General features: G+C 46.0%; 1 protein-coding gene across 1 annotated transcript; it reads left to right on the top strand.

Annotated features, from left to right (window-relative positions):
- The first annotated feature begins 4,768 nt into the window (after window positions 1–4,768).
- LOC142701469 (histone H2A type 1-like) lies at window positions 4,769–8,379 on the top strand. The gene is made up of 3 exons (XM_075848140.1): window positions 4,769–4,786; window positions 6,701–6,783; window positions 8,082–8,379. The coding sequence occupies exons 1-3, from the start codon at window positions 4,769–4,771 to the stop codon at window positions 8,377–8,379; spliced, it is 399 nt and encodes a 132-aa protein (XP_075704255.1).
- The last annotated feature ends 13,653 nt before the right edge of the window (window positions 8,380–22,032 follow it).

Here is a 22,032-nt window from a genome sequence, read left to right as displayed (position 1 = left end):
TTCCTAATATATAAGGCCCTCAAAGCCACTTCAGATCTGAACTGTTCCCTAAAAAAAATAGCCTTTTGAAATTTTCTTGAAAATATGAGAAATTGTTGCTAAACTTATAAGCCTTGTAACGTCCTAGAAAAATAAAAAGATGTTCAAAAAATGGAAAAGACATAAAGTAGACATAAGGGAAATATTAACTAGTCACTATTTTGTGTGGTATTACTATCTGTCTTACAAGCAGATACATTTAAATTTAGAAAAATGCTAATTTTTGCAAATTTTCTCTAATTTTTGGTATTTTTCACAAAAAATATTGACTTTATTGACGAAATTTTTTCACTAACATAAAGTACAATATGTCACGAGAAAACAATCTCAGAATCGCTTGGATAGGTAAAAGCATTCCAGAGTTATTACGACATGAAGTGACGACACATGTCAGATTTAAAAAATGAGGCTGTGTCATATGGTCTAAAAGTGTCTGCGTCCTTAAGGGGTTAAAGAGGCTCTGTCACCTCATTATAAGTGCCCTGTCTCCTACATAATGTGATTGGCGCTGTAATGTAGATAACAGTGGTCCTAGTAATAAAGAGTCTGTCACCTCATTATAAGTGGCCTATCTTGTACATGATGTGATCGGCGCTGTAATGTAGATAACAGTGGTCCTAGTAATAAAGAGGCTGTCACCACATTATAAGTGGCGGCCTATCTTGTACATAATGTGATTGGCGCTGTAATGTAGATAACAGTGGTCCTAGTAATAAAGAGTCTGTCACCACATTATAAGTGGCCTATCTTGTACATGATGTGATCGGCGCTGTAATGTAGATAACAGTGGTCCTAGTAATAAAGAGGCTGTCACCACATTATAAGTGGCGGCCTATCTTGTACATAATGTGATTGGCGCTGTAATGTAGATAACAGTGGTCCTAGTAATAAAGAGTCTGTCACCACATTATAAGTGGCCTATCTTGTACATGATGTGATCGGCGCTGTAATGTAGATAACAGTGGTCCTAGTAATAAAGAGTCTGTCACCACATTATAAGTGGCCTATCTTGTACATGATGTGATGGGCGCTGTAATGTAGATAACAGTGGTCCTAGTAATAAAGAGTCTGTCACCACATTATAAGTGGCCTATCTTGTACATGATGTGATCGGCGCTGTAATGTAGATAACAGTGGTCCTAGTAATAAAGAGGCTGTCACCACATTATAAGTGGCCTATCTTGTACATGATGTGATTGGCGCTGTAATGTAGATAACAGTGGTCCTAGTAATAAAGAGGCTGTCACCACATTATAAGTGGCCTATCTTGTACATGATGTGATCGGCGCTGTAATGTAGAGAACAGTGGTCCTAGTAATAAAGAGTCTGTCACCACATTATAAGTGGCCTATCTTGTACATGATGTGATTGGCGCTGTAATGTAGATAACAGTGGTCCTAGTAATAAAGAGGCTGTCACCACATTATAAGTGGCCTATCTTGTACATGATGTGATGGGCGCTGTAATGTAGATAACAGTGGTCCTAGTAATAAAGAGTCTGTCACCACATTATAAGTGGCCTATCTTGTACATGATGTGATCGGCGCTGTAATGTAGATAACAGTGGTCCTAGTAATAAAGAGGCTGTCACCACATTATAAGTGGCCTATCTTGTACATGATGTGATGGGCGCTGTAATGTAGATAACAGTGGTCCTAGTAATAAAGAGGCTGTCACCACATTATAAGTGGCCTATCTTGTATATGATGTGATCGGTGATGTAATGTAGATAACAGTGGTTCTAGTAATAAAGAGGCTGTCACCACATTATAAGTGGCCTATCTTGTATATGATGTGATCGGTGATGTAATGTAGATAACAGTGGTTCTAGTAATAAAGCGGCTCTGTCACCACATTATAAGTGGCCTATCTTGTACATGATGTGATCGGCGCTGTAATGTAGATAACAGTGGTCCTAGTAATAAAGAGGCTGTCACCACATTATAAGTGGCCTATCTTGTACATGATGTGATTGGCGCTGTAATGTAGATAACAGTGGTCCTAGTAATAAAGAGGCTGTCACCACATTATAAGTGGCCTATCTTATACATGATGTGATCGGCGCTGCGATGTAGATTACAGCAGTGTTTTTTATTTAGGAAAACTATCATTTAATAAATTCAAATAATTCAATAAAACATGTAGTGTTTGGTTGAGGGATGCAGGACCCGCCACGCGTCTACGAGTTGGTGCTCATGCAGCAATCGTCATATACGACGGTGAGCTGCCCTGGGTAGAGAGGAGTGCCCTCGCGAGGTGTCAAATACGGGATCCAATGTGACATTTAAATCCCCCCCCAGTATTAAGGTGCCTTCCAGAAAGCCTTCCAGTACCCCTAAAACTCTATCCAAGAAGGCCACTTGACCAGTGTTAGGGAGTTAGTATGAGGCCAGTGTGTACAATGTGTTATCCAACTTACCCTTCACGAAAAGGTACCGGCCCACTCCATCCGTGCAAGTCTCCACATGTTCCCAATGGGGAGAACGCGAGATCAGGATGGAGACCCCCTTGGACTTGGAGTCAGGGGATACACTATGATACCCATCAGGATAGTTGGAGTCCGTGAGCTTCGGTATGCAGTCCGCCCGAAAGTGGGTTTCCTGCAGAAAGGCCACGTGTGCTTTTCTTTTCCACAGAAGTCGGAGAATGGAGGACCTCTTTTCAGGAATATTCAGACCCTGCGTATTCAGGGAGACAACCGTAATGTCAGACATGATAGCGGACTTAGGAATGGACAGAGGGGAAGGGGGAGAGAGAAAAAGAATAAGAAGAAGAAAAAGAAGAAGAAAAGCTCCTGTACATGAGCAGCAGTACAGAAGGTGCCAGAAAACACAAGTTCTCTAAAGTCGGAGTTCGAAATCTCTCCACTACTCAACGTGTGCTATGTCACCCACAGAAGACCTCTGAGTACGACACAGCTACACGGAACCCTAACAGAGAACGAGGAAAGACAGCCATGCAAAGACAGTGTTTCAGTAAACAAGTAGTCAACTAGATATCTCAAATAAATTGCATCCCAGCCCCGGACTCACCAAATCAACTATTACCGGAGCCCACCATCCCCTCCTTGGTGAAACAGGTGAAACAATTAAAACATCCCCAACCGGAAAAGACCACCCCTCCCCACAGGCCCACAGCAATACAAATGGCCTAAGAGCAACACCAACAACGACTCTGTCTTCACTGCCCTCCAAGAGCCCTATGGAAGAAAAAGGTGGAGTGAGTGACAAATAAATGTCCACATAAGAACGCCAAAGATCAGTCAGTCCCTCCGCGGAGAACGCCGTCCTGGAGGACGAGGGTCAACGAGCCCGCTTTCACGGTCTCGGTGCGGGGATCGACGTTCTGGAGATCGGGGTTCAGTCGGCTCAGCTCCTGGGCGAGACGGAAGATGAGACACCGAGTCTGGGTATGGTCCTCCTCTCAGAGCAAACGGTGCTGGGGGTTCAGTCCAGTCTGGTAACCGCACTGGTGGGATCTCCAGGAACCGGAAGGCCTCCTCTAGGTAATCTTTAGAACGGACCGCAAATGACATTCCCTGTCTGCGAAGGATGATGTGGAAGGGGTATCCCCACCTGTAGGTTGCTCCTGCCGCCTTTGTTGCTTCCAATAATGGGCGGATAGTTCTGCGCATGGAGAGTGTCAGCCTTGAGATGTCTGGCAGGACTGTTATCTCGGTACCGTTGAAAGGAACAGCCCCCTTTTCCCAAGCTCTCCGGGCAATCTCCTCTTTCTGTTTGTAGAAATGCACTCTACAGATAACATCTCTGGGTCGGTTACATTCTTTGTTCCGGGGGCCCGCCAGCCTGTGAACTATGTCCATTCCTATGGGCATATCCCGCGGGCGATCTAGGAGTTTGTTGAAAATGTGTGTCACAGCATCATAAAGTCCATCTGGGGGTACAGACTCCGGAAAACCCCGTAGTTTCAAATTGTTACGCCTCCGCCTATTCTCGACATCATTCAAATGCAGGGAGAGGTCACGTAGTTGCGTACCCTGAGTAGCCAAAGATTGAGAGAGGACCGAGATGTCCAGGGAGGATATAGAATGCTGGCACTCCAAGGTTTCCACCCTCGTGGCCAGATCACGCACGTCTTGTGTGACCGCGCCAATGGCCCTGTCATGTTTCTCCTCCAACCGGTTGAGGCGGAGATCCAAGTCGGTTTTGGTGGGGAGTACTTTGACCATCTCCCAAAGTTCCGCCAGGGTCCGTTCCATGGAGAGTGGGAGGCCAGGGACGGGCCGGTGTGATATTCCCCCAGGTGTACCGGTGGGGTGAGGGTGGGGGTCCCCCTGAAAATGTCTGGCATTCCCTGACTCTGCTGGCTATCCTGCGTTGTCGCCTGCCACTGGGTGGGCAGTAAAAATGTTGCCTCATGCACCCTGCTTGGTGGCGCCATGGTCGTCACCCCGTGTCCGGGTGTTTTCTGGGGCTGGAGAAGGGGAACAGCCTCCCCTGGGGACGGCCCTCGAAATTCTGACCCACGCTGACCTCTCTCCACAGGTGCCATCTCCCCTCCAGGGGCGCGGGAGCAGTTGCCGGTTGGCATCTGATCAGCAGAGGAAGAAGGCGGAGTGTGCCCACGAGGCGGCGGGGTCTGGGTGCGGCCTGCAGGAGGAGAAGAAGAGGACCGCTGAGGAACGCCGTCCAGCGTGGACCGGAGGAACCGGCCGATTGACGAGGTGCCCGAGGTGTCTGGAAGGTTCCTGCGATATTTCCCCCTGGTCATGCTGAGTCGGGGACTGGTGAGTGAGCCCTGTCAGGCGATTTTCGGCTGGGTGAGTCCGGAGCTGCAGAGACACACGTCTTCACACTGCCATGCCTAAGCCACGCCCCCCGGGGCCTACAACTTAATCCGAATCCATCAAGGTGATGAGTGGAAGATGGCATTTAACACCCGGGACGGGCACTATAAATACCTGGTGATGCCCTTCGGCCTGTGTAATGCTCCAGCGGTCTTCCAAGAATTTGTGAATTGTATCTTCTGAGATCTCCTCTATGTTTTTGTTGTGGTCTATCTCGATGACATTTTGATTTTCTCCCCAAATCAGATGACACATCGGAGGCATGTCCGTCAAGCCCTGTTGTGATTTAAGGGGGAATTGCCTGTATGCCAAGTTGGAGTAATGCACTTTTGAAAATAATTTTCTGCCCTTCTTGGGCTACATCATCTCGGATCAGGGTCTCAAGATGTATCCTGAGAAAGTAAAGTCCATTCTGGGGTGGCCACGTCCTCAGGGCCTGCGGTCCATACACCGTACAAAACTTCTACTGGCAATACATCCCAAACTTCTCTTCACTGACGGCCCCCATCTCTACCCTTACCAAGAAAGGTATAAACGCCAAGGTGTGGACTCCAGATGCAGAATCAGAATTCAATAGCCTCAAAAATGCCTTCATTTCAGCCTCGATCCTCCATCATCCTGACGTGACTCGGCAGTTCTCGTTGGAGGTGGACGCTTCTTCTGTTGGTGCAGGTGCACTTCTGTTCCAGAGAAGCCTCAAGGGAAAGGCAGTAGTATGTGGCTATTACTCGAGACTTTTCTCCTCCGCAGAGCACAATTACTCTATTGGGGATCGGGAGTTACTGGCCATCAAGTTGGCTCTGGAGGAGTGGAGACATCTGTATAACTAATGGACCTTTTCCCGCCAATGTTGGATCGAAGGAGGTTCTAAGAACTTTTTTGGGGGGAATCTGGTAATAGACTAAAGATCTTCCGCACATGGGACAGGTAGATTAAGTATAAAATGTACAGGATGGGGCTTCTCATACTCCTTCTCTCACTATCTAGACTGATTGTTTTATAACCTGTGTGCTGTCCTTCCCACCTACTCATATAGCGACATATGATGATATCTCTTTGGCCTATAACCTTGGGTATTCTAATTCTATGGTTATTGATGCTACATATTTACCTTCCTGCTACTTCTAATAATCTTCCATAACAGACGACACCTTGATTGGAGGTCGCCCTCCGTCTTTTTATTTTGCTTCCATTTCTTTTCATTATGTTTTATTAAGCGGTCTGGTCTCGACCGCATTTTGTACTCCGTACTATATAAAATATATGTCTATACAATTGTGTTTTTTGTATTTTTACTTTCGCTTTTGTTCAACTATTGTTATTGGTACATAAGATTTCTTAGCTACACAGGCTTTTGAGATATCATGTGTTTTTTAAGCCGCCCTGCGGGGTCAGCAAATGACTTTGTGCTCCATTGTTTGTCTATTTATCTGTAATAAAAAAAACGTTTTAATAAAAATAGAATTGAAAAAAAAAACAATAAAACTTGGTGTATTTAAACGTCTGAGCCACTGGGAATGCGATGAAAGAAATAAAGGTTGAAATAAATCATTATCTCTACTATATTTTAAGAACGTGAAATGTCAGAATACTACTAGAGATTCTAGCTGATCTAAGACAGGGACATGCACTAACATTGCAGCGTTCCTGGCCTAAGCACTTAAACCCTAAGCCCCCCAGCACGCAGTCCGCAGCCCGCAGCCCACTTGTTCCCTGATTCGGTCTAAAGTGAGTTCTGTTGAATGTCAGGTTACTGCGCTTTTCTATGAGATGAATAATATGTTCTGGTGGAGCCACTGAGCAGCGAGCTCACAGCTTATGTGCTCATAATTCAACTTTCCCCCTTTCCCATAGAGCACCATCTATGGCGTGATGAAATGTGACACTTGTTTCAGTGATGAGGATATTGCTGAAATCTGCAATAATGTAGTAGAAAAGTAAGATGGTTCAGCAGCATAAGTACCTTTCTTATGCAGCAACCTACTCATTATTCTGCCTGCACACAGTAAGGTATCCTTTCAGACAAGGCTACACATCAGGAATTGTACCAGGATCTGCACAGAAGACTCTCACTGTTTAGTCACTGGTTAAGTACCACACGACCAGCTCAGGTTATTCGCTAGAGCTTCTTATTGTTCCCATTAGACCAAATGTAATATCACTTCCAGCAGGAATAAGAACGTCACCTTTGGAAGAATTTGCGACTGTCTCTCGACAGCAGAGGTAGCGCACTGGTAAAGTTATCTGCTCGTGAATTAGCAGGAAGCTGATGAGTCAGGGACATACAGGTTCTATCCCCAGGATCTCCACCTTGTGTCTCCAGTCTTAAAAGCGCTAATGAGATGTAGCGTTTCTCTTGTTGAAAGTCTGATTACCCCTGATTTTTAAAGAGTTGATAAATGTGTTATTGTGTATCTGCTGTCCAGCTGGCTCACAGCTTGTGTGATCTGAGTTGAGTGCAGGGGTCACTGCTGTACAATGTGGGTTCTAATCCCCATGTTGTCCTCCTGGTGACCTTGGGGTACTTCCCCCTTTCCTAAGGAGTATTGGGTTATGATACCTGTGAGAGTGAGAATACTGTTAGAAAAAGTAGCTAAGTACAGCTTTCTCAAAAAAGTGACAGCTGTATATGTAACATTCTTCACATAAGTAACTTTCTTAAGCAGTGACAATCTCATTGTGCTGCATCCACACCACTATAAACACCACCCATCAAGGTATCTTTTGGTTAAGGCCACACATTAGGATTTGAACCAGAGACCACACAGAAGACACTCACTGGCTACACACTGATCATGCACCCTGCCACCAGCACTGGTTGATATTTGGACTTTCTTATTGTCCCCACAAGACCAAATGTAAAGATCACTTCCAGCAGGAATAAGAACATGTCATCTTTGGAATATTTTGCAGCTGGCTCTCAACAGTAGAGGTAGCGCACTGGTAAAGTTCTCTGCCAGCAGAAGAGTCAGGAACATGCAGGTTCTATCCCCAGGAAACTTGCATAAGTAAGGAGAATGCCATCTACCACACCAGCGGCACGCAGCAAGCTTCAAACCCAGGTGCATGGGCTGGCACTGTAGTGTTACTGAACTCAGCACCTAACTGCTTCGTTATAGGGTGCAGGAGTCAATATAAATCAAGTAGAAAAATAAATGAGACCATTAAATTACAAAGATGTAATATTATTTTTATCCCGGGCAGGACTTCAGTTCCCTGTCGGTCGTGTGCACAGACTTCTCCGCAAGGGCAAATACGCTGAGAGGGTCGGCGACGGCGCTCCGATCTACCTGGCCGCTGTGTTGGAATATCTGACCACTGAGATCCTTGAACTGGCCGGAAATGCCGCCCGGGACAACAAAAAGACCCGAATCATCCCCCGTCAACTGCAGCTGGCCGTGCTCAATGACGAGGAGGAGCTCAACAAACTGCTGGGTGGTGTGACCATCGCTCAGGGAGGCGTCCTGCCCAACATCCAGGCCGTTCTGCTGCCCAAGAAGACCGAAAGCAGCAAAAGCGCCAAGAGCAAGTGAGCGCCGCTTATCCCACATTTAACCACAAAGGCTCTTTTAAGAGCCGCCCACATGGTCCTTAGAACAGAGCTGTCACCGCTGATCTCTGATGAGTAAGGGTCGGGGTATACAACTGCTGCATTACTTATGACCTATACATTCACTACTGCCTCGTGCGGATGGTGGCGCTGTCCTCATTGATGCACTAACTATACTGTACAGAACACATTAATAGTACAACTACTCCAGTGATTCATGTTCATGATCTACAACTCGCCCCCGACTACATAGTGTCTTAAATTATATCTTCCAGTCTCACTGGATTCTTCGAATGCGTCTCAGTAAATGTTACTCTGCAGCAACTTCATGCGTTAGTGGGATGAGGGGAGTCCTAAGTATAGACAACGCACAGTGTTAGTACGAAGTAGAAATAGGTGCATTCTGTTTCCTGTCATTGTATTGCCAGCAGCGCGATTATACCAGCAGTCTGGCAAAGTGACATACAAGACAATGCAAGTCCATACTTATGTGGAACTTGGTGCTACAAATTGCTAGTTTGTTTTGAAAATCTTGTAACATTTGTAGCAATGAGAGCAGCTTGGAAAACACGGCCCCTCCAACATTGGGTTTTGCTCTTGTAAAATGCCGTATCAGCTGCATCAGTTTGTCCTTTTTCATTCATTGAATGCGTCTCACTAAATGTTGCTCTGCAAGAAACTGCACGCGTTACTGTAATAAAGTGAGTCCTATATAGGGACAGCAGACAGATTCATTATTAGTACTAGAGGTTACTAGATTTATTGCCAGCAGCCTTATTAATCCCAGCCGTCCGGCAGAATGAGATACGAAGCAATACGAGCCGATACTTGTGTCAAAGTTGGTCCCAGTAACAGATTTATTGTTTGTTGTAAGAATCTGGTAACATTAGTAGCAGTGACAGCAGCTAAGAAAACACTGGCCCTCTCTCCAAGGATTGCGGAAAGCACGTTGCCCAGCAGCAAGCTGGACGCCGAAGAAGCAACACCGCAAGTCCGCTGTTTGATCCACTGCTCGTGCGCTTATACAGCGCTATGAGCAACTGAGCGGATATTCAGCGGTGAGTTTCTGCCACTCGTGTACGTACAGGCATCGGCACAAACGGCGCCCGGCAGCGCCGCTACGAGGTGTTTTCCTGCCGGAGGATCACTCGGCAGCAAGTATAGCACTAAGGCACTCTTTCCCTTCAGATTAACATTCCCTGGTCTAAGACCCAATTCAGGCAGCTGCTTCTAGGACGTTATTAGGGGACATAGTGCAGTCCACATATCCGGCTCCTCACTGGAAGACCGACGTGATACTGAAGCCCCTACCCCCGTGTATATAGAAGGTCACTGCTCAGATGATACACGAGCGGTCACCAGCAGACATCATAGCTGATCTATAGAGGATGTGGCGGCTCTGAGAAGAGCCTTTGTGTTGTGTAAGATGGAGCTGAGCAGGAGCGGAATTAACCTCCGAAGCCGTAGAGAGTGCGGCCCTGGCGTTTGAGCGCGTACACCACGTCCATAGCGGTGACGGTCTTCCTCTTGGCGTGCTCGGTGTAGGTGACGGCGTCACGGATGACGTTCTCCAGGAAAACCTTCAGGACGCCGCGAGTCTCTTCATAGATGAGACCGGAGATGCGTTTGACGCCTCCCCTGCGAGCTAGACGGCGGATTGCAGGCTTGGTGATGCCCTGGATGTTATCACGGAGCACCTTCCTGTGCCGCTTGGCACCGCCCTTTCCGAGTCCTTTTCCTCCTTTACCACGACCAGACATCCTGTAAGCTGGAGCTAAAGAGAACTATTATACCCACCAACGCGGGGTGTGTCCATATATAGACCTTGGGAGGACCAGAGAGAGAACTGAAATTCATGTCACTTCCGGGGCGTTTCTCTCAGCTAATTTACATTACCAATCCCTCCCCCTCCCGTTGATTGGCTTAACTCAGATTTTGAATTGCAAGCTCATTTTACAATACCTGCCGCTCTTTTCCCGCTTCTACTTGTTCCCTCATATTATCGGCATTACGTCCCTGTTTCTTCATATTACCAGTATTACGTCCCTGTTCCTTCATATTACCGAAATTGCGTCCCTATTCCTTCATATAACCGGCATTAAGTCCCCGTTCGCTCATCTTACCGGCATTATGCCCCTGTTCCCTCATCTTACGGCATTCTGTCCCTGTTCCCTCATCTGAACCGGCATTATGTGCCTGTTCCGTCATCTTACCGGCATTACGTCACTGTTCCTTCATATTACCGGCATTACGTCCCTGTTCCTTCATATTAACGGCATTATGTCCCTGTTCCCTCATCTTACCGGCATTTTGTCCCTGTTCCCTCATCTTACCGGTATTATGTCCCTTTTCCTCCATATTACCGGAAGTACGTCCCTATTCCTTCATATTACCGGCATTACGTCCCTGTTCCTTCATATTACCGGCATTACGTCCCTGTTCCTTCATATTACCGGCATTAGGTCCCTGTTTCTTAATATTATCGGTATTACGTCCCTGTTCCTTCATATTACCGGCATTATGTCCCTGTTCCTTCATATTACAGGCATTATTTCCCTTTACTTCATATTACAGGCATTATGTCCACTGTAGGAGGGTACAGGGACATAATGCCGGTAATATGTCCCTGTTCCCTCATCTTACAGGCATTATGTCCCTGTTCCTTCATATTACCGGCATTAGGTCCCTGTTTCTTAATATTATCGGCATTACGTCCCTGTTCCTTCATATTACCGGCATTATGTCCCCGTTCCTTCATATTACAGCCATTATTTCCCTGTTACTTCATATTACAGGCATTATGTCCACTGTAGGAGGGTACAGGGACATAATGCCGGTAATATGTCCCTGTTCCCTCATCTTACAGGCATTATGTCCCTGTTCCTTCATATTACCGGCTTTATGTCCCTGTTCCTTCATATTAACGGCATTATGTCCCTGTTCCCTCATCTTACCGGCATTTTGTCCCTGTTCCCTCATCTTACCGGTATTATGTCCCTGTTCCTTCATATTACCGGCATTACGTCCCTGTTCCTTCATATTACCGGCATTAGGTCCCTGTTTCTTAATATTATCGGTATTACGTCCCTGTTCCTTCATATTACCGGCATTATGTCCCTGTTCCTTCATATTACAGGCATTATTTCCCTGTTACTTCATATTACAGGCATTATGTCCACTGTAGGAGGGTACAGGGACATAATGCCGGTAATATGTCCCTGTTCCCTCATCTTACAGGCATTATGTCCCTGTTCCTTCATATTACCGGCATTAGGTCCCTGTTTCTTAATATTATCGGCATTACGTCCCTGTTCCTTCATATTACCGGCATTATGTCCCTGTTCCTTCATATTACAGGCATTTTTTCCCTGTTACTTCATATTACAGGCATTATGTCCACTGTAGGAGGGTACAGGGACATAATGCCGGTAATATGTCCCTGTTCCCTCATCTTACAGGCATTATGTCCCTGTTCTTTCATATTACCGGCTTTATGTCCCTGTTCCTTCATATTAACGGCATTATGTCCCTGTTCCCTCATCTTACCGGCATTTTGTCCCTGTTCCCTCATCTTACCGGTATTATGTCCCTGTTCCTTCATCTTACCGGCATTACGTCCCTTTTCCTCCATATTACCGGAATTACGTCCCTATTCCTTCATATTACCGGCATTACGTCCCTGTTCCTTCATATTACTGGCATTACGTCCCTGTTCCTTCATATTACCGGCATTAGGTCCCTGTTTCTTAATATTATCGGCATTACGTCCCTGTTCCTTCATATTACCGGCATTATGTCCCTGTTCCTTCATATTACAGGCATTATTTCCCTGTTACTTCATATTACAGGCATTATGTCCACTGTAGGAGGGTACAGGGACATAATGCCGGTAATATGTCCCTGTTCCCTCATCTTACAGGCATTATGTCCCTGTTCCTTCATATTACCGGCTTTATGTCCCTGTTCCCTCATATTACAGACATTATGTCCCTGTTCCCTCATATTACCGGCATTACGTCCCTGCTCCTTCAAATTATCGGCATTACGTCCCTGTTTCTTCATATTACCAGCATTACGTCCCAGTTCCTTCATATTACCAGAATTGTGTCCCTATTCCTTCATATTATCGGCATTATGTCCCTGTTCCTTCATATTACCAGCATTATGTCCCTGTTCCTTCATATTACAGGCATTTTGTCCCTGTTCCTTCCTATTACCGGCATTCTGTCCTTGTTTTTTCATATTACAGGAATTATGTCCCTGTTCCTTCATATTACCGGCATTACGTCCCTGTTCCCTCATCTTACCGGCATGATGTCCCTGTTCCCTCATCTTACTGGCATTATGTCCCTGTTCCCTCATCTTACCGGCAGTATGTCCCTGTTCCCTCATTTGAACCGGCATTATGTGCCTGTTCCTTCATCTTACCGGCATTACATCCCTATTCCTTCATATTACCGGCATTACGTCCCTGTTCCTTCATATCAACGGCATTATGTCCCTGTTCCTTCATATTACCGGCATTACGTCCCTGTTCCTTCATCTGAACCGGCATTACGTCCCTGTTTCTTCATATTACTGGCATTACGTCCCTGTTCCTTCATATTACTGGCATTACGTCCCTGTTCCTTCATATTACTGGCATTAGGTCCCTGTTTCTTAATATTATCGGCATTACGTCCCTGTTCCTTCATATTACCGGCATTATGTCCCTGTTCCTTCATATTACAGGCATTATTTCCCTGTTACTTCATATTACAGGCATTATGTCCACTGTAGGAGGGTACAGGGACATAATGCCGGTAATATGTCCCTGTTCCCTCATCTTACAGGCATTATGTCCCTGTTCCTTCATATTACCGGCTTTATGTCCCTGTTCCCTCATATTACAGACATTATGTCCCTGTTCCCTCATATTACCGGCATTACGTCCCTGCTCCTTCAAATTATCGGCATTACGTCCCTGTTTCTTCATATTACCAGCATTACGTCCCAGTTCCTTCATATTACCAGAATTGTGTCCCTATTCCTTCATATTATCGGCATTATGTCCCTGTTCCTTCATATTACCAGCATTATGTCCCTGTTCCTTCATATTACAGGCATTTTGTCCCTGTTCCTTCCTATTACCGGCATTCTGTCCTTGTTTTTTCATATTACAGGAATTATGTCCCTGTTCCTTCATATTACCGGCATTACGTCCCTGTTCCCTCATCTTACCGGCATGATGTCCCTGTTCCCTCATCTTACTGGCATTATGTCCCTGTTCCCTCATCTTACCGGCAGTATGTCCCTGTTCCCTCATTTGAACCGGCATTATGTGCCTGTTCCTTCATCTTACCGGCATTACATCCCTATTCCTTCATATTACCGGCATTACGTCCCTGTTCCTTCATATCAACGGCATTATGTCCCTGTTCCTTCATATTACCGGCATTACGTCCCTGTTCCTTCATCTGAACCGGCATTACGTCCCTGTTTCTTCATATTACTGGCATTACGTCCCTGTTCCTTCATATTACTGGCATTACGTCCCTGTTCCTTCATATTACCGGCATTAGGTCCCTGTTTCTTAATATTATCGGCATTACGTCCCTGTTCCTTCATATTACCGGCATTATGTCCCTGTTCCTTCATATTACAGGCATTATTTCCCTGTTACTTCATATTACAGGCATTATGTCCACTGTAGGAGGGTACAGGGACATAATGCCGGTAATATGTCCCTGTTCCCTCATCTTACAGGCATTATGTCCCTGTTCCTTCATATTACCGGCTTTATGTCCCTGTTCCCTCATATTACAGACATTATGTCCCTGTTCCCTCATATTACCGGCATTACGTCCCTGCTCCTTCAAATTATCGGCATTACGTCCCTGTTTCTTCATATTACCAGCATTACGTCCCAGTTCCTTCATATTACCAGAATTGTGTCCCTATTCCTTCATATTATCGGCATTATGTCCCTGTTCCTTCATATTACCAGCATTATGTCCCTGTTCCTTCATATTACAGGCATTTTGTCCCTGTTCCTTCCTATTACCGGCATTCTGTCCTTGTTTTTTCATATTACAGGAATTATGTCCCTGTTCCTTCATATTACCGGCATTACGTCCCTGTTCCCTCATCTTACCGGCATGATGTCCCTGTTCCCTCATCTTACTGGCATTATGTCCCTGTTCCCTCATCTTACCGGCAGTATGTCCCTGTTCCCTCATTTGAACCGGCATTATGTGCCTGTTCCTTCATCTTACCGGCATTACATCCCTATTCCTTCATATTACCGGCATTACGTCCCTGTTCCTTCATATCAACGGCATTATGTCCCTGTTCCTTCATATTACCGGCATTACGTCCCTGTTCCTTCATCTGAACCGGCATTACGTCCATGTTTCTTCATATTACTGGCATTACGTCCCGGCTCCTTCATTTTATCGGCATTACGTCCCTGTTCCTTCATATGACAGGCATTACGTCCCTGTTTCTTCATATTACAGGCATTATGTCCCTGTTCCCTCATTTTACCGGCATTATTTCCCTGTTTCTTCATATTACCGGCATTATGTCCCTGTTCCCTCATATTACCGGCATTATATCCCTGTTCCTTTATATTACATGTGTTATTTCCCTATTCCTTCATATTACAGGCTTTATGTCCCTGTTCCTTCTTATTACCGGCATTATGTCCTTGTTCCCTCATCTTACCGGCATTTTGCCCCTGTTCCTTCATTTTACCGGCATTATATCCCTGTTCCTTCTAATTACCGGCATTATGTCCCTGTTCCTTTATATTACCGGCATTATGTCCCTGTTCCTTCTAATTACCGGCATTATGTCCTTGTTCCCTCATCTTACCGCCATTTTGTCCCTATTCACTCACCTTACCGGCATTATGTCCCTGTTCCTTCCTTTTACCGGCATTATGCAGGGGGGCACGACGGCAGAAGTCATCTCTGTCTAAGTGTCATACTGTCAAAGTGTCCTGGCAGTTATACATGGCACAGATCTAACATCCATCTCTCTTCTCTTCATACAGGTATATAATCCATTTCATTCCTGCATGAACCTCATCCCTGCTGTAGCTGCATTTCAAAAAGCTGAAACTTTTATTTGATGGTACTCTGCTTTCCTGTCTTGCTATATAGTCTAATGTTATCTCTAAGTTTTGTCAAAGTGTTTGATCGTCGTTAAGTTTTATGAGCATCCAGACCTGCTAGTTTGTTTGTTTATCTCTGCAGAGCTTGTCACCTCATGTGTCTAGTTGATTTGATTAATAGCTGAACGAGCCTAATTAGGCCTAGATCTGAGCATCTACTCCCCTATAAATTTAGATGTAGCATATGAGGAAGGCACTCGTGCAGGGGGGCAGGGGGGCAGAAGTCATCGCTGTCTAAGTGTCATGGCAGTTATACATGGCAGTTGCACAGTGACAGGTAAGCTGCATTACCAAACCAGACAAACTAGCCCACGCTCTCAATATTAGATTTCTAACTATCTGTAAACAAACATGTTTGCCACCGCTCTCATCATTATAGCTGCTCTTGGTTTTCAATCCTATCGCCCATTTAAGACTTGCCCAAACACAGTCCGCATCAGTCCTTCTATCCTGGCCTCACCCATGTACAGCTCCCATTCACTATTCACTTTCCTCAGTCAACTTAACCCATCTCATCCCACTGCCCAACATAAAAAACGCTCTCATAAATCACAGAACCATCTGCTGTCACTCTCCATTCTCCTGCTATTAGCTGCAGGGGACATCTCTCCCAACCCTGGGCCTCCCTTTTCTTCTGCCAAGCTCAACCACTTACCTGCCACACATAGAAACCCTGCAAATCTTCTTGCCATTCCTTGTAGGTCTTCTCCTGTCTCTTTTAACTGTGCTCTCTGGAACTCTCGGTCCGTGTGCAACAAACTCACCTTTATTCATGACTTATTCCTTTCTAACTCTCTCAACCTTCTGGCTCTTACAGAAACATGGCTACACCTGTCTGACACGGCTTCCCCTGCTGCTCTATGTTATGGTGGTCTCCAGTTCTCTCATGCCCCCAGACCTGAGAACAGGCAGGGTGGAGGAGTAGGTATACTTCTTTCCCCACACTGCACTTTCCAGGTCATTCCCCCGGTCCCCTCACTCAAATTTCCCTCTTTTGAAGTCCACACCCTCAGACTCTTTCACCCTTTTCCCCTCCGAGTGGCAGTTGTCTACCGCCCACCGGGCTCACCCCGCCAATTCCTGGACCATTTTGCTGCCTGGCTTCCACAATTTCTATCCTCTGAAACACCCACTCTCATCATGGGTGACTTCAACATCCCCATTGATAACCCAATCTCCCCATCTGCCTCCCAGTTTCTATCTTTAACCTCGTCCCTCGGTCTGTCACAACTTACTAACTCTCCTACACATGAAGACGGGCATTCACTTGACCTGGTCTTCTTCCGTCTCTGCTCAGTTTCTGACTTTATTAACTCTCCTCTCCCACTTTCTGACCACAATCTTCTCTGCTTTACTATCAAATATTCTCTGCCTCCTCAGGTCATCCCTACGTATCAGACATACAGAAATCTACATGCCATTAACACTGTTAAACTCATAGACAGTCTACAGTCCTCATTGTCCCCTATCTCTTCCCTCTCCTGTCCCAATCTGGCTGCCAAACTTTATAACAACACTCTCAAAAATGCATTGGATGAAGCAGCCCCCACTACACTCCGAACCACCCGACAAAGACGACGACAACCCTGGCACACGCCTCAATCCCGCTTTCTTCAGCGGTGCTTGAGATGTGCCGAACGACTGTGGAGAAAATCGCATTTGGATGCAGATTTCCTCCATTACAAATTTATGCTCAAAACTTACAACTCTGCCCTTCACCGAGCCAAACAAGTCTATTTCACTTCTCTCATCTCCACACTATCTAATAATCCAAAACGCCTCTTTGATACTTTTCACTCCCTCCTTAGTCCTAAAGTGCAGACGCCGATCACAGATCTCAGTGCTGAAGACCTGGCCAATTATTTTAAAGTTAAAATTGACAACATCCGGCATGATATTATCTCCCAGTCCCCTAGTAACATCGATCCCCTTCCCTCCCACACTCCCTCTACTTCACTCTCAGCATTTGACCCAATAACTGAAGAAGAAGTCTCGAGGCTCCTCTCTTCTTCTCGTCCTACTACCTGTCCAAGTGATCCTATCCCCTCACACCTCCTCCAGTCACCTCTCCCCTCACACCTCCTCCAGTCCCTCTCCCCTCACACCTCCTCCAGTCCCTCTCCCCAGCTGTCTCGAGGCTCCTCTCTTCTTCTCGTGCTACTACCTGCCCTAGTGATCCTGTCCCCTCACACCTCCTCCAGTCACCTCTCCCCTCACACCTCCTCCAGTCCCTCTCCCCTCACACCTCCTCCAGTCCCTCTCCCCAGCTGTCTCGAGGCTCCTTCCTTCTTCTCGTGCTACTACCTGCCCTAGTGATCCTATCCCCTCACACCTCCTCCAGTCACCTCTCCCCTCACACCTCCTCCAGTCCCTCTCCCCTCACACCTCCTCCAGTCCCTCTCCCCAGCTGTCTCGAGGCTCCTCTCTTCTTCTCGTCCTACTACCTGCCCTAGTGATCCTGTCCCCTCACACCTCCTCCAGTCCCTTTCCCCAGCTGTCACTAGTCACCTCACTAAGATATTTAACCTCTCTCTTTCCTCTGGTATCTTTCCCTCCGCTTTTAAACATGCCATTATAAACCCATTATTGAAAAAACCAACACTTGACCCATCCAGCGCTGCCAACTACCGACCAGTCTCTAATCTGCCCTTCATCTCCAAACTCCTGGAACGCTTGGTCTACTCTCGCCTTATCCGCTATCTCTCTGCTAACTCCATTCTTGACCCCTTACAATCTGGTTTCCGCACTCTACACTCCACAGAAACTGCCCTTACTAAAGTCTCAAATGATCTCTTGGCGGCTAAATCGGACGGTAAATCCTCTCTCCTGATTCTTTTGGATCTCTCTGCAGCCTTTGACACTGTAGACCACAAACTCCTACTTAACATGCTCCACTCTATTGGCCTCAAGGACGCGGCTCTCTCTTGGTTTTCCTCCTATCTCTCTGACCGCTCATTCAGTGTGTCATTTGCTGGTTCCACTTCTTCTCCTCTTCCCCTTGATATCGGGGTTCCTCAGGGATCAGTCCTAGGTCCACTCCTCTTTTCTCTCTACACAGCTCCTATTGGACAAACCATCAGCAGATTTGGCTTCCAGTACCATCTCTACGCTGATGACACCCAATTATATACCTCTTCCCGTGACATCACCCCTGCTCTAATACAGAACACCAGTGATTGTCTGTCCGCTGTCTCTAACATCATGTCCTCTCTCTATCTGAAACTGAATCTTTCTAAAACTGAGCTCCTTGTGTTCCAACCATCTACTAACCTCCCTAAACCTGATGTCTCTATCTCTGTGTGTGGCACTACCATCACTCCTAAGCAGCCGCCCGCTGTCTCTATCACTATCATAACTCCTAAGCAGCACGCCCGCTGTCTCTATCACTATCATAACTCCTAAGCAGCACGCCCGCTGTCTCGGGGTTATTTTTGACTCAGATCTTTCCTTTACTCCTCACATACAATCACTTTCACGCTCCTGTCATTTTCACCTCAAAAACATCTCCAGAATCCGCTCTTTTCTTACGGAGGAAACTGCCAAAACTCTCATTGTTTCTCTGATTCACTCTCGTCTTGACTACTGTAACTCATTATTAGCCGGTCTTCCCCTCACTAAACTCTCCCCTCTCCAATCTATCCTCAATGCAGCAGCCAGGCTCATCTTTATGACCAACCGCTACACCAACGCCTCTAATCTGTGCCAGTCACTGCACTGGTTGCCCATCCCCTTCCGAATAAAATTCAAACTTATTACTCTCACCCACAAAGCTCTCCCCAGTGCTGCACCTCCTTACATCTCCTCCCTCATCTCTGTCTACCACCCTACTCGGGCTCTACGTTCTGCCAACGACCTTAGATTAAAATCCTCCATAATCCGAACCTCCCACTACCGTCTCCAGGATTTCTCTCGTGCTGCACCCGTCCTCTGGAATGCGCTACCCCAGACAATCCGATTAATTCCCAATATCCACAGTTTTAAACGTGCCCTGAAAACACATCTATTTAGACAGGCCTATAAAATTCCCTAATCTGACTCCTTTTCATGGCCCTCCATTTAGATTAGTCATCAGACTAAGATTCCCTCACACTCCTTCTCTTCATGTCCGTCATACACGGATACTGGCTGGTGACCGGCTCATGCAGCTTTATGTTACCACCGCATGTGTATAAAAATGGCCGGACCATTGTACAGAACAAACACTGTTACACTTTGTGTCTCCCTTATGTCCTCATAGATTGTAAGCTCTTGCGAGCAGGGTCCTCACTCTTCATAGATTGTAAGCTCTTGCGAGCAGGGTCCTCACTCCCCAGGTTTGAATTGTAAATGGACTTTGTCACTATGTAATGTCTGATATTGTTTTCATGTTCCCTCTACATTGTAAAGTGCTGCGTAATATGTTGGCGCTATATAAATAAAGATTATTATTATTATTATTATTATTATTATGATGTCCCTGTTCCTTCATATTAGCGGCATTATGTCCCTATTCCTTCATATTACCGGCATTATGTCGCTGTTCCTTCATATTACAGGCATTATTTCCCTGTTCCTTCATATTACCGGCATTATGTCCCTATTCCTTCATATTACCGGCATTATGTCCCGGTTCCTTATTATTACCGGCATTATGTCCCTGTTCCCTCCTATTACCGCATTATGTCCCTATTCTATTACAGCGTGTAGAAGAAACCAGAGACTGCTCCTCCAATAACCAGGCAATTACAATAACGACTAAACACACTAGAGTTTGCGGCTACAATAACCTTGCACCAAAAAAAAGAAACAACAAAGTTTGCTCCACCTGTATTACAATAAACCAGAACAGACTAGCAACTATAGTCTGCTCCACCTGTAATAAAATAACCCGGAAACAGACTAGCAACTATAGTCTGCTCCACCTGTAATACAATAACCCGGCACAGACAAGCAACTATAGTCTGCTCCACCTGTATTGCAATAACCCGGAACAGTCTAGCAACTATAGTCTGCTCCACCTGTAATACAATAACCCGGAAACAGACTAGCAACTATAGTCTGCTCCACCTGTACTACAATAACTCGGATCAGACGAGCAACTATAGTTTGCTTCACCTGTAATACAATAACCCCGCACAGAATAGACACCAGAGTCTACTTCACCTGTATTCATAAAACCCAGCACATACGTATTGATGTAATACAGATGGAACATATTCTAGTGTACTGTAAGAGACAAGACATTAGTGTACGCTCCACCTGTGTTACAAGAACCCAAGTCCCAGCACATACAGTACGCTAGAATCTGCTCCACCTGCATTACAGGAACCCAAGTCCCAGCACATACAGTACGCTAGAATCTGCTCCACCTGCATTACAGGAACCCAAGTCCCAGCACATACAGTACGCTAGAATCTGCTCCACCTGTATTACAAGAAACCAAGTCCCAGCACATACAGTACGCTAGAATCTGCTCCACCTGCATTACAGGAAACCAAGTCCCAGCACATACAGTACGCTAGAATCTGCTCCACCTGTATTACAATAACCCAAGTCCCAGCACATACAGTACGCTAGAATCTGCTCCACCTGTATTACAAGAAACCAAGTCCCAGCACATACAGTACGCTAGAATCTGCTCCACCTGTATTACAAGAAACCAAGTCCCAGCACATACAGTACGCTAGAATCTGCTCCACCTGTATTACAGGAACCCAAGTCCCAGCACATACAGTACGCTAGAATCTGCTCCACCTGTATTACAAGAACCCAGCACAGGAAAGACACCAGAGACTGTGCCTGGTCATTCTATTACGAAAGGAGCAGACAAGACACCATAGTCTGCTGGGTAATTTGAATACATGTGGAGCACAGACAAGACACCAGAATGCTCCTCTTTTACTACAATGAGCCGGAATAGACTAGAACTAGAGCAGGGGTGTCAAGCACTCGGCCCGCGGGACACAGCGCCGCTAATACAGGCTCTGCTCCGGGACTCTGTCCATATCTGGACAACGATGTCAGGGAATTCCACAGTGTGGTCACGGTCTTCCCCAGCGCGGAGTCCCGGGCAGAGCGCTAGTATCCTTCATATTACAGGCTTCTTGTCCCTGTTCCTTGATATTACCGGCATTATGTCCCTGTCCTCTCATATTACCGGCATAATGTCCCCGTTCCTTCATATTACCGGCATTATGTCCCTGTCCTCTCATATTACCGGCATAATGTCCCTGTTCCCTCCAATTACTGGCATTATGTCCCTGTCCTCTCATATTACCGGCATAATGTCCCTGTTCCCTCATATTACTGGCATTATGTCCCTGTCCTCTCATATTACCAGCATAATGTCCCTGTTCCTTCATATTACAGGCATTATGTCCCTGTTCCTTTATATTACAGGCAATATTTCCCTTTTCCTTCATATTACCGGCATTAGGTCCCTGTTCCTTCATATTACAGGCTTCATGTCCCTGTTCCTTGATATTACTGGCATTATGTCCC

Source organism: Rhinoderma darwinii, unplaced genomic scaffold, assembly GCF_050947455.1.
Source record: "Rhinoderma darwinii isolate aRhiDar2 unplaced genomic scaffold, aRhiDar2.hap1 Scaffold_205, whole genome shotgun sequence".
Lineage (NCBI taxonomy): Eukaryota > Metazoa > Chordata > Amphibia > Anura > Rhinodermatidae > Rhinoderma > Rhinoderma darwinii.
This window is presented reverse-complemented; position numbering and strand designations above follow the sequence as displayed.

What these genes read in the sequence shown, in the direction of transcription:
- LOC142701469 (XM_075848140.1), top strand. An exon ending in TGCAATAATGTAGTAGAAAA is followed by an intron (nt 6,784 to 8,081) that starts GTAAGATGGTTC and finishes TCGTGTGCACAG; the next exon opens with ACTTCTCCGCAAGGGCAAAT.